This window comes from Cornus florida, unplaced genomic scaffold (genome assembly GCF_030987335.1).
Source record: "Cornus florida cultivar Cherokee Brave unplaced genomic scaffold, ASM3098733v1 CherokeeBrave_3.0.0_Hap2_Chr11, whole genome shotgun sequence".
Lineage (NCBI taxonomy): Eukaryota > Viridiplantae > Streptophyta > Magnoliopsida > Cornales > Cornaceae > Cornus > Cornus florida.
Genome location: NW_026775581.1, coordinates 92,742,094 through 92,760,621, shown reverse-complemented (window position 1 = coordinate 92,760,621; position 18,528 = coordinate 92,742,094). Strand labels below are relative to the sequence as shown.

The window sequence follows — 18,528 nt, the reverse complement described above, 5'->3', positions numbered from 1 at the left end:
ACATTCGCGGGCTTTTTGAAAGGAATGAGTGGGGCAGTACACTCCAGCCTTGCTCAGCTTCCCATTCCCCCAGTGGGAATAAAAGGTCCTTTCTCCTTAAGTTAGTACTAATATATTAGTAGTATAGTACTGTATTAATGTATTATATATACATATATATATATATGGGGAAGTGGAATGCTGATCTCCTCCGCAGGACCACAACCCTTTTTTAGTTTTTTTATTTTCAAAGTAATATAGGTATTCAGGGCTTTTCTAGTCCGGTAAAGTTCAGGTTTTTACATTCTAAAGATTATTTGCATCAAATAGATGAATCTCAAAGTTCGTTTGTTTCGGAGTCTATCAGGTGGAGAGTGTAAAATAACTCGTCCAAAATTGATATTAAATTATTTTTATTAAATTTGTAATAATTTTTTCGGATTATCTCCTCCAAAACCTAGCTTGTTCCCAACTTCCCACATGGAACAAAAATAGTTTCACTATAATTTGTCAGTATCAATCTAGTGGATTTGAACATGAACACGCTCCAGCTGAACTCTTTATCAACTAACTGGGTAATGCCCATACTACTTACAAGTATCAAATTTAATATAATTTCTAAAAGGTTTTTTTTAACCAAAAGAAACTTTTCTTGGCCTGCTTATTGAACTATACAAAATAGTTTTTATTTGAGTAAAATTAGGTTTTTCCGTTGATTTTCAATTCAATTAAAAATTACTATACATAGTCGATGGTTCGGCTTCAATTAATTTAAAGCTCATCAAATATATAAATATAGATATATATAAACACAATTGAAAATGATCAAATTAACTATAAATCAAACAAAACCTATATATATATAAAAGGTGATCGAACTTACATTAACGAAGGTGGGATAGAACATGACTTGAGCTCTGTTATTCAACACATCGACCACGGGCCTGCTTTATTACCGGAAGCCGCTTGATCGACTTCTCGACGGAGCCAGCACAGGCGGAGCACGTCATTCCGATGACTGAGAACAATGCCGTCACCTCCGATCCTTCCATATTCTTCTCCTCGTCCATAGACACGCCTTTCAGATACTTCGGCATTGATGGATAGTGAGGTCTCGGCGATAATTTTCTCCAACTCTCATCCCGAATACACGCCAGTGACAGAAACTTGGTCGCCATTTTACACTCTCGATCTTTCTCTCTCTTTATATATATATAGGTTATTCCTTTAGTTCAGGATCTCTCTCTCTCAAAACTTCCGTTTGTTTCTTCACCAATTCCTTGCTGAACCGCCTATATATATATATATATACACACACATACAAACACATGTAAGTTAATATAGACGGAAATGTTAAGCAGAGAGTTGTGAATGCGAATTAGAAGTTCAATGGTTTCTTATCCGTTGGGTCCCATGCGTAATGATATGGCTAAGACATGCGGGTCCCACTAGAGATAACTGCCTTTTAAAAAACCATATGGTTTGTTTTGGATTTCCCTCCAAACTACGTCTGCAACAATGAGAAATTATACACTTCTCCATTTACTAGAGAAAACCTATATCTTTAATTGAAAATTCTAAGCAACCAAATATAGCTTTAATATAATCCCTAAAATCTACATTTTTTTTTAATAATGAAAAACCAATATTTTGGATTTATAGAGAATGTAAAAGGGTGGGTAATGGGTAAGATTAATGTTTTTGTAAAAGAAGTCATATTTGTCAAGTAGGGCCTAGAAGACATGTTTGCTAATTAGGGGGCACATTGTTAATTAAAGGGTTATTTTGTTATAAAATTATATATATAAATATATACTCCCTTCGTTCCTAAATAAAAGTTTATGTTTAGAAATTGAAATTTTTAAGGGGACATGCAATTAATGCATTGTCTACTTTTAAATTTATCAAATTATCCTTTTTAATTTAAATATAGGATTAATTACACTCACACCCCCTGAAGTTTACCTTATTAACAACTAAATGAAAGTTAAACTCTTTTTTAACAACAATACCCCTCATATTTGATAAAGTTAACAAAGCTATCCAATGCCAATGCCAATGCCACCTGATACATGATGAATTGATATTATTGTCCTTTAACATTTGAAAGTAATTTTCTTAAACCAAACTAACCCTCGCCTCCTCTTCCCATTCTCTCTCTACCCACTATTGCCCTCCCTATCTCCACACCTCTACCACCATAGCTACCACCGCCACCCCACAATCCATCACCACAAAATATATATATACATATCTTTTATATATATATATATATATATATATATATATATATACACACACGCTCAAAACTCACAAAATATAACAAATTTTTAATTAATTAGGAGATAAATTGAAAATCCATTAGATTAGGGAACATAATTTAGGGAAAGATAACTTATACCAAGTAACAGTTATATATAGAGAGAGAATAAACCCTATAATCAAGCAAAATAACCATAGACGATCAGAAGTCCAAAACCAAAATGAATAAACAGGGGAAAAAATTGAATTATGACATTCTTGATTGGATCACTAAAATTGAGTGAGAGATACAACTTCCTTGTATATAAGGATATATATATAAATATATATCCAAATCAATTTCTCACCTCCTTGTATATAAGGATATATATAATATCAACAGAACTTAGCATATGTAAATATTATGTATATAACTAGATTTTTTGCAAGGGGTCTTCAAGATTTTTTCTCCCCAAATTAACTTTGCCTGACGCCGCCGGTGGAGTTGATGGCTCCGTCCCATCACCATATCCACCATCCAATGGCCTCAACAATTTGGTGATGGAGGTTTGTGCCGGCTGTGAGCTTTTCGATCTGATCATCGCCAAGGCACACTACTTCGAGTCTACTGTGGATGATTTGTGTTGCCAGATCGCAACTGTTGTGCACAACTAGCTGGTCTTCTGGTTGGGAGGTGGTGGTTCGTCGATGGGTGAAGGCCGAAGGGAAAGGGTAAGGGTGAGGGTAGGGAGTTTGGAGAGGAGGGGTTGGGTGATGGGAGAGGAAGGGGAAAAGGAAGAAAGTCCCTCCATCTCGGTCGGTATTTGCAATCAACGAGAGCAAGATGAGGAGGGACTGATAGGTTAGAAAGAGAAAGTAGTAAATATATTAAATAATAAAGGGTAATTATGATGGTTGTTTTGGTCATTTTGCACTTATAATATTTTGAAAAAATTACATATAAATGGAGTCAAAGTTTCATATTTACTTAGAGACTGAGTCAAAATTCCATATTTCTCTAAAATGGATTGCTGAGGTGGCACATGGTTTTTTACTTAGAAAATTGTGGTGCCTAAAATGTCCTTCCCTAACAAAAAAGTAGTACCTTCAGTGAAAAAAAGTAGTACCTTCAGTGCAAAAAAGTAGTACTTTCGGAGAAAAAGTAGTACCTTCGCGGGTGTTTAAAAAACATGGTACCTGGATGCCAAAAAGTAGTACCTTCAGTTCAAAAAAGTAGTACCTTCGAAGAAAAAGTAATACCTTCGCGGAAGAGTATTTTAGGCACCACAATTTCTAAACAGTAAAAAATCATGTGCCACCTCAACAATCCATTTGAGAGAAATATGGAACTTTGACTCAGTCTCTAAGTAAATATGGAACTTTGACTCTATTTATATGTAATTTTCCCTAATATTTTGTTATAATTAATGAATTAAATAATGGAGGGTAATATGGATATTTTACTAATTTTTAAAATGAAAATGCTTACAGGGGGTGTTAATGTCCAAATAATGGTTAAGTATCATCTCACTATCAATAAGTGAAACCTTAAGAGTGTGAGTGTAATTAACCCTTAAATATATATAGTTACAAAGTTTGAAATTTAAAAAAAAAAATAAAGGACAATAATAAAAATATAATGAAAAAATGTTTTGACTTTTTAAAGAGGACAACTTTGGAATATATGAAAAGAGAAAAATGGATTACTCATATATGGGAATTCTGGGAGACAGCTGGCCCTTGTGGGCCTATGGTGCCTCCATCCCTGTTGGCTTTATCAAACTTTTAAACCACCTTGTTCGATGGCAATTTAGGTTCTGCCTTGTTCAATTCAATTTTAAATTGTCGGCAGCGACCTCTTATGTTTACCAAGTTACCAACAGCTCTGATGTTCACCAAGTGTTGTTGTTGTTGTGTTTTTATTTTTTTAAAGAAAATGTTTCAAAGTTACGTCATAAGAACATTTGATATTATTTTGATCGTATCCTCCGAATTAGCATCAGCATATTTTTGTCATTTTGGGAGTGTTCTGAACCAACAAATTTTGACTTTGAACCAAATGACGAGGCCCACTTACCATTGCGTCCAACAAATATTCCATTTGGGCCTTGTAACCTGTATATTTAGAGACTTGTGAGTTCTTCATAATCTTGTTGAATACGCAAAGGGAGCCTATAGTCCAACCCAAAAGCCCATTATGTAAAGCATGACATTGACTACAAAATACAAGTATTCAACCCTTACGTCAGTTCTTGGTTCACACTTCACTGTATCTTCTTGATTTAGTAGTCTCAATATCTCATTCTTGGAGGAATTTGAACATTGTGTTCTTTTATAAAGTTGGCATAGCTCGAATCCCTGATAGTTTTGCTCAGATCTCAAAACTAGAAGTTTCCATGTAAGACATGCTATCACTTGCATATAAACCTCATTTATCCTCCCATCATCAATCCCAGCAAGGTATAGAAGAACAAAATCTTTTTTATTTTATTTTTTAAATTCTGGCAAACTAGGGGAGGGGGACAGGGACTCAACACTGGCACACCTGGGAAAATGTGCGCTCTATCAACTAGGCCACGGGTAATGCCCAAAGAAGAACAAAATCAGACTACAACAATTTTGTTATCCCACTTGTCCTCAAATGACACTATATCCCTTGTTCTTTTTCAATTTCAATATTCTGCAGGCTGATACTTAACATAGTTTCTGTTCATTTTTTAACTGATCTATTCAGAAGAGCTAAAGATCAAAACAATTATATATACATAAGTAGAAAGCAAACAACACCCCTTTTATACAATATTCATTGACCTATTACTTGATCATAGACAAACTTTAGTACTACATGGATCTACAAAATGCTGAATTTTAACAATCACAATCATTCGGCTGGACAACTTTGAGATAAGACACAACAATCATTCACTCAACTGTTATTCCTCTTATCTCAAGCTTCTCCAGCTTCTTGGGTCTTCTGTAATTCTTCAACAAGAGAGAACAGCACACAACACTAACTGAAGAGGCTGCCATTGCAGCTCCAGCAATCCATGGGGGTAATCGTAAGCCGGTTGATGGGAAGAGAGCCCCAGCAGCAATGGGGATGCCAAGGATGTTATAACCCAATGCCCAAATGTAGTTCAAACGGATCCTGGAAAAGGTTTTCCTCGAGAGGTCGATGGCAGTTATCACATCCTCCAAATTGCTCTTCATGAGAACAATGTCAGCTGCTTCAATGGCAATGTCTGTGCCCGCACCAATTGCCATTCCAACGTCTGCAGCCACGAGTGCTGGCGAGTCATTAATCCCATCTCCTACCATTGCCACAATATCGCCTGCTGCCTGAGGATTTTAGATTTATAATTATCAGAATGAGAGGAATGAAGTTTATATATGGATTATAACCATGAATAAATAGTCAAGATAATTTAGTGACATTTAAAGTGAACATGCATGGTATAATTAATTCAATTTTATACCTGAAATTCCTTCACTTTCGCTGCTTTATCTTCAGGCTTGGCTTGTGCAATGACAGTGTCAATTCCAACTTCCTTGGCAATGGAATTTGCAGTTCCCCAATTGTCACCTGTCACCATTATGCTCTTGATTTTCATAGACTTGAGAATGGAAATGACTTCCTGAGCAGTAGGCTTCAATGGATCAGAAATGGCTACAACTCCTGTCAATTCCCCATCTATAGCTACAAGAATTCCTGTCTGAGCTGACTCTTCAGTTTCTGCAAGCATTTCTTCAGCATCAATTGGAATGGCAATGTTGTGGTTCAACATCATGCTCTTGTTTCCCACTAGTATTTCCTTGTTCCGAACAACAGCCTTAACACCGTGACCAGTTATGGATTCAAAGTCTCGAGCTTCTGGCCAGACAGGATTCTCTTCATCTTTAAATTTCTTGCCATACTCAACAACAGCCTTAGCCAAGGGATGCTCACTGTTTACCTGATAAAATACAACAACAATATCGTCACTTGTTTGTTAGGAGACCTTCAAGAATAATGGACATTAAGGGGCTGCTAGCAATATTGGAATATGAAAATGGTTTTTGAACTAAATTTTGCCATTTTTCTTAGCCCAACCCAAGCAAATGCAAGTTCTTTAGCTAGGCCATTTTTCTTAGCCCTAGTTTTAGAAAACATTAAAGTTATTTCTAAGGCCAGAGATGTGATTAAGTATTTCTACTCTCTATCTATATAAAATTATATCACAATTAAGGAAGTGCTGAACAGAAAACTTTACCTCAGCTGCAGAGACCAGTTCATAGAAGTCTCGAAGTACCATATTTTTCAAGAGCCTTGTGTTAACAACCACTGGCTTGCCAATTGTCAGAGTCCCAGTCTTGTCAAATATAATGCAATTCACCTGCAAAAAGAGTTTTTGTTGTTTTCACTTTACAATTTTTATGCATACATAAAGGCAAAGAAAAAGATAAGTGCAGATGGTGACCTTATGAGCACTTTCTAGTGCCTGACCTCCTTTGATAAGAACACCTTGAGTAGCACCCACTCCAGTGCCAACCATGACAGCAGTAGGAGTGGCGAGGCCAAGAGCACATGGGCAGGCTATGACCATGACAGAGATGCCAAACTGGAGTGCAAGCTGAAAACTGTCCATGGAAGAAGGTATCCAGGATTTTGGGTAGGCATTGAACTTTCCAGCTAAAAACCAGGCGAGCCATGTGGAAAGCGAGAGAGTTATAACCTACAAAATACTGCCGATTGTTAACAGAGGCTGAGAAATGTCCCTCAATTGTGCCCATCTACATTTGTTAGTCTCACTTTAACAGGATTAATGCAAGAAATTCAGAGTGCAGAAAGCATTTCAATACTCACCAGAGGAACAAAATATTTGGAGATTTGATCAGCAAATTTTTGCACGGGAGCTTTAGCCATCTGTGCTGATTCAACAAGCCGAACAATCTGTGCCAGAGCACTCTCTGATCCAACGCGTGTTGCCTTAATATGTAATACCCCGTTCTCGTTTACAGTGCCTCCAATCACTGCATCACCCTTTCTCTTTGCCACTGGTCTGGCTTCCCCAGTTATCATGCTCTCATTTACATGGCTTTGCCCCCAAATGACAAAACCATCTGAAGCTACTTTTGCACCAGGAATAATTTTAATCACATCATTTTTTTGTATCAACCGACTATCTATTTCTTCTTCACTTATCACATTTCCTTCATCATTGAGAGTTAAGAGTGTTGCTGTCTCCGGAGCCAAGTCCATAAGCTTGGCAATTGCCGCTGATGTCTTTCCCTTGGCCAAAACCTCCAAATACTTGCCAAGTAGTATAAAAGAAATGAGCATTGCACTAGTCTCAAAGAAATCTGTGCCCTTAAAATTTGGAGAAGTTGCAGCTCTTAACACGGAATAAACTGAATAGAAGTAGGCTGCATTTGTTCCCAAAGCGATTAAAACATCCATATTAGCAGAGCCATGGCGCAGTGCTTTGTATGAACCAGTGTAGAATCGTCTTCCAATAATGAACTGTACTGGAGTGGATAGCACCCACCTTATAATCTCTCCATCCGTCAGCATATTGACAACTTTTGTTTTCAGATACATATGAAAGACCATAGAGGCTAAAAAAACTGGAACTGTGAAAACCAAACTCCAAAGAAAGGACATGTAGTATTGCTTAATTTCTTGCTGTCCACGGGATTCTTTTCCTCCTCCTTCAGGATATATAGCTGCCGAGTAACGCCCAGATCCAGTTCTATCAACCACCTGAATAAAATTTCTAGGTCCTGTAACTTCTGGTTTATAAGAAATGGAGAACTTTTTAAGCTCATGATCAATGTCTATATCTTGAACTCCTGGAAGTGCTTGAAGAGAATTTTCAATTATTCTCATGGAATGATCAGTCCGTACTCCATCAATTTTTAAGTGTATTTTGTTCCTATCTTCCCCAGTGCTAATCAGTATGGCACCAAATCCAGTATCTTCTATGGCTTCCAAAAGCTTATTGTAATTCACCATCTTTGGATCAAAACTAATTTCTGCTTCTTCAGTTGCCAATGCAACTCGGGCTTTTTGTACGCCAGGAATTCCCTGCAAAGCAGATTCAACAGTTGTGGAGCAAGAAGTGCAAGTCATCCCTGTTATGCTGATTCGGCATGTAGATTTCTCATTCATGTCTTCTTTAATCAATGTTGCCTGAAATCCAACATCTTCAATGGTCTCACGGATTGTTTCTTCCTACACATTGGAGCAAAATGATAAATTCTTCCTACCAAGTAAGTGATATGATAAGCATATTAGAAGAAAATGTTTCATAACATAGCAATCCCAACAGAAATAAGGAATGGAAGCAAATGGAAAGAGAACGATAGAGAAACAATATATTATCTGCAACAAAGGAACATAATGAATTTAATACTGGATTAAATTGTGAGTAATCCTTTCACTGATCGGTATATGCATTTAGAATTCTTATTGTCTATTATAAAAATCTGCAGGATCACTAGTGCTAAATATAAATGATAAGAGTAATATTAAACATGGATAAGAGTAAATAATAAATGATCACGGTGCTTATTATATTTACATGCCAAATAGGTCTCTCACATAGAAAATTTAAATAGTTTAATCATCTCCTATTTGTGTCCTAAAGTGTAAAGATCAAGTAGATCTTGTTATACTAGAAGAATCATTTTAAAACCTAAAACCCAACACCCCATACCCAGTCCAACTAACATACAGAACAAGAAATCATAAAATATGTATAGTACATAGCAACAGTAGAACATAGCTGCTTTAGTTCTACCAATTGGTAACTATACTATAGTAACACCAATATGCAGGTGCATTAAAGCAACAGTAGTATTTATATCATTCATGGGTGCGGCTAACTCTCCATGGGGTAATTGTATTATATTCCAAGGTAAAAGAGCTCCCGACCAATTAGAAACAAAAATAAATAGAAAACATAGTTCCAATAAAGGGAACCCAAGGACCATATTCTTCTCCAATTTGAGTCAATGTGCTCATCAGCGCACATTGTTGATTCCTAGGGCTCCATTATCCCTTTATCTATCCGCCTTCATTATGTTGTTTCTAACAAATACCACTCGCTTGCTTATGTTTTCTCAATGTGCTGGATTATTGCCGGAATTTTATTATTTTCTCTATTCATATTAATATGAAACTTAGACTCATTACTTATCCCTTGGTCTATTTGCGAACCATCTATCCAGGGATTGTGAAAGATGTTCCACTAGAAATATTCTTGTTATCAACATACCAAAAAAAAAAAAAAAACGTTCTTGCTATTACCAGGATATGAGAATCACAGACAATAGAATAAGGACTATTGCTGATCTATTAAAATGGAATCATTTTCTACTTTATTATGATAAATTAATTTACAAAAATCCTCTGTATGTTTCCATGAAATCACTAGCCCAAAGAATAAAAGCGAATAGTAAACAGAGTAAGATTGGTTTCAGACAAGAAAGAAGATGACAAAAGTCTGTGTCTCTTATGGATGGGAAAACCAATTGAAATAACTAACCTTCACACAAAGGGCACAAATTAATTAGACTTTGCCAATCAACATTAGCCTGCTATGGCACAATATTTTTTTGTTTATTGGTAAGTCAAATACTATTTTATAAATGTGTAGAACTGTACAAGCAAGGCCAAAAAAGCTGAGGAGAGCTATGAATACGCAGAAAGAAATACATTCCAGTAGTAAATAGAAGACCAGAAGCTAGCTAGCTAGTGGTTCTTCTGCTATATCATACAGCTTGGTGAGTGGCTGTGCATAGATAAAGTGATATACCATGAAGCTTAGTTAAGCTCAAACTGATGGCATGTTGGGGCATCGCGGGGTTAGAACAAGTTGAGTACCGTAAGCAAAAAAAAATGTTTTGAACTAGAATATCATCCGAGGTTAAGTCTTCGTGAAACCCCACTAGACCTTAATTTTCTAGGGGTCACTATATATGTTTAATATATTAAGAGTAAGAGATGTTGCTTTCCATAGTTCAAAATCTAAAGGAATTCAAGTACATAAGTTTTTCTCTAGAAGCATCAAAACATTCTATGGCAATCTATAATATCCCTTAGATTAATCTTGTATCTTATATTTATTGCAACCACTTTGAAATGGATCTTTTGGTGTTAAACATAAGGTTTTACACTTCTATAGTAAATTTAAGAGAACAAATTAATCAATTTCAATGTTCGGTTTAATCACTATCAAATAAATCTAGCATGACCTCAAACAATTCTAGCTAGCATATCCATAGGTTCAACGCAAAGGATGCTTTCAGATAGGGAAATGAAGAGGATGTTCGCCAGAGTTCAGAAATACTACTATCATTTGGCTAACTGCTGAGAATCTATAATATCCATATAGATGTGTGTGTATGAAAATGTTTAGAAACAATTTGTTTTTTCATTTGAAATATTAGCTCAATTTACTGTTCGAACTGCCTGGGGCTCAATTTATTGTTCGAACTGCCTGAACGAGTTGAGTAAAACAAGGGCATTTCACCCATAGGTGTGGTTCCAAGGGGAATCGAACCTTTGACTTGATGCATGTGACACCGGACCCAAGTGACTTACCATTGATTCCTAGTGGGTATATATATACACACGTGTATATATTAACTAGAAGTAATTGTATTGTTCGATCTGGCTGAAATCTAAAGAACAATTTGAAAATTAAACCCTAAAACAGGTTGAAATCAAAAGAATAATTTGAAAATTAAGCCGTAAAAACAAATGAACACGTACATATATATATATATATAGATTCTCATATGTATAAATATTAGAAAAATTGTTTTCATTTGAAATTTTAGATTGTTCGATCTGGCTTAAAATCCAAATAATAATTTGAAAATTAAGCGATAAAAACAAACACCACATACTGATCAAAGACATATATAACACAATAGAAAATGATCGAATCAACTATAATGTAATCAAATAAAACCTAGATATGTAAACGAGAGGTGATCGAGCTTACATTGACATAGCTGGGATAGAACATGACCTGAGCTCTGTTATTCAACACATCAACCACGGCCTGCTTTATCCCCGGAAGCCGCTTGACCGACTTCTCGACGGAAGCAGCACAGGCCGAGCACGTCATTCCGATGACGGAGAACAACGCCGTCACCTCCGATCCTTCCATCTTCTTCTCGTCGTCCGCCGACACGCCTTTCGGATACTTCGGCATCGACGGATAGTGAGGTCTCGGCGATAGATCTCTCCGACTCTCATCCCGAATACACGCCAGTGACAGAAATTTGGTCGCCATTTCACCACTTCTCTCTCTCTCTCTACAAATATATATATATATATTATATTCGTTATTCCTTTCGTTTGGTACTTCTTACATACAGGTTCTCTCTCTCTCTCTCTCTCTCTCTTACTATCTCTAGTAACTTGGATTTGTTACTTCACCTTTCTTGCTGGAGCGGCTATACATATATATAGACCATAGAGATACACCAAACACATATATAGGGTTTTGAATTCGTTTACGTAGAGGGTTGTGAATACGTATTGGATTAGTATTTATTTTTTCTATCGGACGATGGAGGATTATTTGGGTCCAATGGCGTAATGGAACTGGGAAAGACAAATGGGTCCAATGGCGTAATGGAACTGGGAAAGACAAATGGGCCCACTAGAATTATCTTAACTGCCTTTTAAAAAACGATTTGGTTTGTTAAGGAATTAATTCCCTCCAAATGACGCGGGCCATAGGTGTGGGGCCCACCTCGCAACATTCGCGGGCTTTTTCAAAGGAATGAGTGGATTGGAGTAACAGTTGAGGCACTTGAGCCTTCCTTCCTCAGCTTCCAATACATTTTGCCAGTGGGGAACAGATAGAATCAAAGATTCTTTCTCCGAGTTAATATATATAAAATAATGATTCACTCTCCGAATATGTCAACTGAATCAATCGCACAACAAGTTTTATTAGCTTTCAAATTAATGGTGGGTGAGAACTTATCAATATCACAAATTGAAGGTGAATAAAGAATCAATTTTCATAAAAATAAAAAAATGTTTGGAAAATTAAGCTTCTCCTCACATTTTTTTGAACAAGAATAATAGGTGTTCATTTAATTTCTATCAATTTTTCATTAATCGTGCGTCACACCACTCATTTAATGACATCACATGTGATCTCCATTAAAGTGCCTAACCCCCATCCTCATTATCCCAACCACCATCACTCCGACTAACCATTTTGCAAACACCGCCATGCCATTAGCAACCTCTCGTCGTTCTCATTGCCACCTAGCATGGGAACTTCGTCCTCATGGTCCTCTTCCTTGTCTCCAAGCAAGTTAGGGATGAAGGGATCCACCAAACTACCGTCCTAATACTTCAAAAATCACATCTGCTACCATCATTGAGCGCCATAAATTTGTTTTTGTGGTCTTCTACCTCGATATTAGGTGGTTGCTTTAGGTTCACTCATTTAGCGAGTTAAAATGAGTCATTGGCTTCTCATGAGTGTGGTGGCAGTGGCAGGAGAGTATAATGACGACCTATAAATTTAATTGAGGGTAAAAGATGGAACGGGCTACTAATATTATCATGAAATGAAGTTATTAAATTTAAAAAAAATTAATAATAATAAGTAGACACATTCTACCTTTTTAGGTTAGTGAGAAATGTCCTACACTCCTACTTAATTTCATATGAGTTCCACTCACACAAGACTCTCTAAAATTAATTTTAAAATGTTGAATATAATAGATGATATGAAATTAAGATTCCCATCTTTACAGTTACTGTAAAATTTTATGTTTGAAGTGTAATTATAATATGACCTTTTAAAAAAGAATAAATAGAGCAATTCACCAACAAAACAAAAACCAATCAAATCTACTACAAGAGTATCTTTGTGGATTCCATAAACAAATTCATATATATACATATAAATAAATAAATATATATATATATATATATATAATACAAAAAAGGTCCTTTCATTCTCTTCTGACTATTTATTATTTACTGCTCCAATCATGTTCGTGCTGATTCCATTTGCCATGCCTTGTCAACACAAATCGAACGGTTGAGATGGAGACGCAAAGGTTTTTTAATCTGGGTGATGACATAGCTTTTGGATTGGATTAACAAACTTAATAGGCTTATCCTTATCCCACTGCGTAATGCAACACGATTCAGAACCAGTCCACAAAGGCCCAATTCTCAACCAATATGGGCTAGGTTCAGAAAAGTCAAATTTCTTGGGCCCTAATCTTCCATAAAAGATTAAAAAAAGATTTAATGTCACGATGCATCGAGACATGGTTTTATTTTAACTTTAATTGTTAAAAAACTATGCGTGCATGTTCCGCCTAACCGTAACATCGGAGTGTCATTCGCTCATCGGTGGTTAAAAGTTTTATCGTAAATGTCAAAACCCTAATTTTAAATTATTGTTGAACAATCTAATGATGGAAGTGTTTTTGTTTTCAGCGCAGATTTTTTTTTTCGCGTGTTATGAGGAATAAGCTCTAATTTAAATGAATTTTGTCTTGCATATTTTTACTTCATACAAGGAAGGAAGAACCATATAGGTCCATTGTTTATTATTCTCGTCTTGCATATATATATATATATTTCCCTCCTGAATTTTCATTTTGCTTATTTTATATATATATATAATTTTACAAGATGTTCCTTTAATTAAGAAATATGTAACCCTACTGCATAGAAAATATGCCCTTTTAATAAACAAATAAGTCCCTCTAATTGAACTACGTCTTCTTCGTTTTTTTTATAAAATTATTAAACTTAAACACTTTTACTTCTCGTAGAAATCCAAAAATATTGAATTTTCATTAAAGTAAATGTAAATTTAGGGCTAATAATAAAGCTCATCTCTTTGGCTGCTGTAAATTTTCAATCAAATTTTCATTTATGCTTTTGCCAGACGTTGATGTTTAGATGTTTTGTTTTCACGTGTTATAAGTTTATAACTTACTGAATTTGCAAGATTTAAGTTCTAAATTTTGTTTTTGGTTTTGTTATAAAATTTTCTTCCAATAGCTAGCTCTCTTTAATAAAAAGGATAAATCCAGTTTGTAAGGTTCTCGTCATTGTAAAGTTAAAATAGTTAGATGTATTTAGAGATTTATATATTTTCTTATTTATATTTTGGAATTATACATGATGATTTAGATGGTTACAATTATTTTTTTTTTTTTTTTTTTTTTTTTGAATGTTTTAGAAATAACATGTTTTGAAACTTCTTATTCTTCATATATATATTTTTAATCTTTTTGTCCAAGTCGCAAATCCCCGCCCACTAAAGATCAAAGACTAGCGTGATTGTGTAACAAAATGTACAGATGTTCGAGGCTATTATTGTTTAAAGCAATACCTATCGAAATGCCCTAATGCAGGTAAACAAAGGATTTCATTTATCAATAATTCATTGATCTATATATTTAGGAATTAATTAGGACCCATCAATAATTCATTGATCCATTAGTCTGGAATCTTTTGTATCTTTTCTACTTCTTAAAGTAATTCAAAATAAGATGTCAACGTTTTAGTTGTGTATTAGTTTTTCTGTCAAGGAATAAAAATAAAAAATAAAAAAAAATAAAAAAAATCTCCAATACCACAACTTGTTTAATTTAAAAAATGCTGATAAGACTGGCCAAAAATTAAGTAGAATTCAATTTGAATTTGAGTTACCAACTTACCATTTCCAAGTTATACTCCTAATAAGGAAAAAAAAGTCAATTTCCCTACAAATCGGAAATTATTTTAAATTCATGAGTTAACAAAAACATTGCATCATCAAACTATTGAACCTAGTTTATTTGGGGGATTCTGACTTGTTCAGTGCAATTTAAAATTATTGGCGGCAACATCTCTGACGTTACCCTAAATATAAAAAATATATGTATATATATATTTAAACCATGAAGTTTAAGCTATGAAACCATGTATTAATTGATTCCAACATTCATGTGAATCTAGTTTTCTATTTCTGTCCCTATTGGAAGTAACCACTTTTTTTCTACTACGTATTCAATACAGCTAATTCTTACAAGGAGACTTGTCTAGATTGGGATGGGTTAGGTGGTAGTCACACTTTATAATTTAAGTTTTTTGGTTCAGATTGCGAAAAACCTGTTACAGTTGGTATCAAAATTAGATGTAGTCCTTGATTCAATGCCACACCAAACACCCGGCTCAGATGTGTCCAGGTGCACCTCTCTAAGCAAGATGATCTGACCGAAACAAGGGTGTTCTTCGAATTCGAATGAGAGAGAATGTTATAAGATAGACTTGTCCACGTCATATTCAGTTGAAAAATACTAGCCATCATCATTTAGCACAAGTTATGGAGTGTGCTCTGGACCAACAAATTTGGACTTTGAACCAAATTACATGGCCCAAGCATCATTGCGTCCATTAAAAATTGGTCCATTTGGAACTTGTGGCCTGTATTTTTTTTTTTTTTCCCTACTTCTCAGTCCTTTCAAATTCGTGTATTTAAAATGATTTTTCATAAATATACTCGTATATATGTATGGTGCTAAAAAAAAAAAATCAAATAAATATACTCGTATATATACTCTCTCTTTTTTCCCTAATAATCTATACAACCCTTTTATTTATCAGTTCTTGGTTGACAGTATCTCAATTTGCATTGGGCTTAAGACACCAATAGATGAAGTTACCAAAGAAATTGTTTCACAGATAACAATGTCGAACTTCTTCAGGCCCACTTAACTTTTGAACCCAAAAGCCATCCGGAGCTGACCTCATAGAGACTGGTTATTGTAGTAGTATATTGTTGAAAAAATAATCCAATTTCAATACAAAATATAACAGCAATCAATCGGGTACCCGATCCTCTTCATTATTTTTTTCTCCCAACATCTCCAAGCCATATGACCAACAGTTAGTAACATATTATATCATTCTTTGTATTAAATTTAGTTATGTATGTAAATATAATACGTTGGATAATTGCACAAGTGATGACGTGACATAGTCATAACCGTTAAATGATAATTTAAAATTTTATTTGAAAGGAAAAATAATAAAAATAATCCAAATCTTAAGTCATTATACTAAATGAAATGGTGTTATAATTTAAATTACTTAATATAGTAAATGATAAGATGTTATATATAATTATTTGATAATGCTGTTATAAGTTATAACAATAATCGAAGCAGCCAAATGGCACCCAAAAAAAAAAAATGCTAATGTCCCAAATAGATAATGGTATATCAACTTTCTCCAAAATTGGATTGGGAGAACAAAAATTAAGCAGAAATAGTAAAAAAAAAAAAAAAAACAGGTAGGGAGTGATAGGACATGCCATTGAAAGTTTAGAATGTGAAAGCAAGTCAAGTTGGACATTGTTGGAGAATAAAGAGCAGAAAAAATCCCAACCATCATTTTCTCCACCAAAATCTGTCTTGTTTTATGTATAAAACCTCTAAATTCGAATAACCCCAAAAATCAAGGATCTCCTTTCTCTTTCTTACACCCCCCAACTCTCATTTATCCTCTCTGCCCTCCTTACCATCTTCATTCGCCCTTTCACTTTTCACAAGGCCCCTCTCTCATTGGTCAACAAACATGGTACTCTCTCTCTCTCTCTCTCTCTCTCTCTCTCTCTCTCTCTCTCTCTCTATATATATATATATATATATGTATTTATGTATGTATGTATCATGGTTGCAATTGGTATTGAACATTATGTGAAAACAAAATGGTAAGTTTAACTTTGTTGATTGAAGATTTTGCATGATTGTTTAAAGGAGACACCAAAAGTATCATTTTGTATTTCAACAATCTCTTGTCTGCATTGAACTATATATGTCTTGGTTTTTCTTTAATTCTTTCCTTTTTTGGGTGTTCTTTTCTCAATCTCTCTCTCTCTCTTCCTAGATGGATTTTTCATGCACTATGTCTATGTTGGTTTTTTAAGCTAATCACATTCAAAAGCATAGTGGTTTGAGCTGTCAAGTTAAATTTGAAGATCATAATTTCGTATAAACCTATGAAGTCCGAAAGCGTCGTAAGCATATTTTGAAAGAATATACAAAAGGTGAAGAGGGGTGCTAGCGACAATCAATCATTGGATGGTAAAGGTCTTATTTTGAGCCTATCTCATCGAAGGACTAGGAGCAAGTTTCCTTTCTGCATGACAACATGAATAAAATTAATAGAATTATAAGACGGTAAAGGAACACACACAAAAAATAAAAAATAAAAAAAAATACCCTTTTTCAATTTTTTAGGGTAGTACTATGATATCTACAAATTGATTTGATTTGGTTCAAAATTATGTTATAATGAATATAGCATAATCACATCCACTCGTATTGTGCTCTTGTTTAATTACATCGTTCATATTGAGTTGGTTTGTGAATATTACAATTAGAACATTAATCCTAATATACATGTTACAAGAATTTTTTTTATTTAAAAATTGTTGATTATTATTGATAATATTTTGTTTGGGGGTAGGCGAACGCGGCATCTGGAATGGCAGTGCACGATGATTGCAAGCTAAAGTTCTTGGAGCTAAAAGCAAAGAGGAATTACAGATTTATTGTGTTCAAGATTGAGGAAAAGATTCAACAGGTGACGGTTGAGAAACTTGGGAATCCTGATGAAAGCTACGATGATTTTGCCGCCAGCATGCCCGAAAATGAGTGCCGCTATGCCGTCTACGATTTTGATTTCACAACAGATGAGAACTGCCAGAAAAGCAAAATATTCTTCGTTGCATGGTAATTAATTACACACACAAACACACACACCCCTAAATTTCATTTGCAGAACTGGAATGACATGTATTCGAATGTGTAGGTCTCCTGATACATCGAAGGTGAGGAGTAAGATGCTCTACGCCAGTTCCAAGGATAGATTCAAGAGAGAACTGGACGGCATTCAAGTTGAGCTGCAGGCAACAGATCCCAGCGAGATGAGCCTTGACATCGTGAAATCGCGAGCACTCTGAGCTCCACACACACTCACTTTCACTCTTGGGGGGCCTTTTTTCCTACCTCTTCTATGATGTGGTATGGACATTAATCCAAACACAATGTAATGCCATATGGTTACTAAAAGATTTCAAATCTCCTTCATTGGGGCCTTTTCTTCTGCTTCTCTATGAATTGGTTCTAATGTATTTGTTTTCCTTTTGGCCTTTCAACTTGGTTCTACTCATAATCAAGTGAAACTTTATGCCCTTTTTTGTAATTTTTCTTTTTTGTAACCTTGTGGCTTCTTGAGCTTCATCGCAATTTTTTGAGTGCTTGTGTTGTCATGTA

The 18,528-nt window shown here is 35.0% G+C and overlaps 2 protein-coding genes across 2 annotated transcripts; one reads left to right on the top strand and one right to left on the bottom strand.

Annotated features, from left to right (window-relative positions):
- Window positions 1-4,960: 4,960 nt before the first annotated feature.
- Window positions 4,961-11,671, bottom strand: LOC132287131 (probable copper-transporting ATPase HMA5). The gene is made up of 6 exons (XM_059789642.1): window positions 11,211-11,671; window positions 7,064-8,431; window positions 6,678-6,932; window positions 6,471-6,593; window positions 5,697-6,173; window positions 4,961-5,559 (listed from the first exon to the last, which is right to left on the bottom strand). Exons 1-6 carry the CDS (start codon window positions 11,502-11,504, stop codon window positions 5,143-5,145), a joined length of 2,934 nt encoding a protein of 977 aa, XP_059645625.1. The 5' UTR covers window positions 11,505-11,671; the 3' UTR covers window positions 4,961-5,142.
- A 4,631-nt stretch (window positions 11,672-16,302) lies between these two features.
- Window positions 16,303-18,457, top strand: LOC132287133 (actin-depolymerizing factor). The gene is made up of 3 exons (XM_059789644.1): window positions 16,303-16,828; window positions 17,720-17,985; window positions 18,065-18,457. Exons 1-3 carry the CDS (start codon window positions 16,826-16,828, stop codon window positions 18,213-18,215), a joined length of 420 nt encoding a protein of 139 aa, XP_059645627.1. The 5' UTR covers window positions 16,303-16,825; the 3' UTR covers window positions 18,216-18,457.
- The last annotated feature ends 71 nt before the right edge of the window (window positions 18,458-18,528 follow it).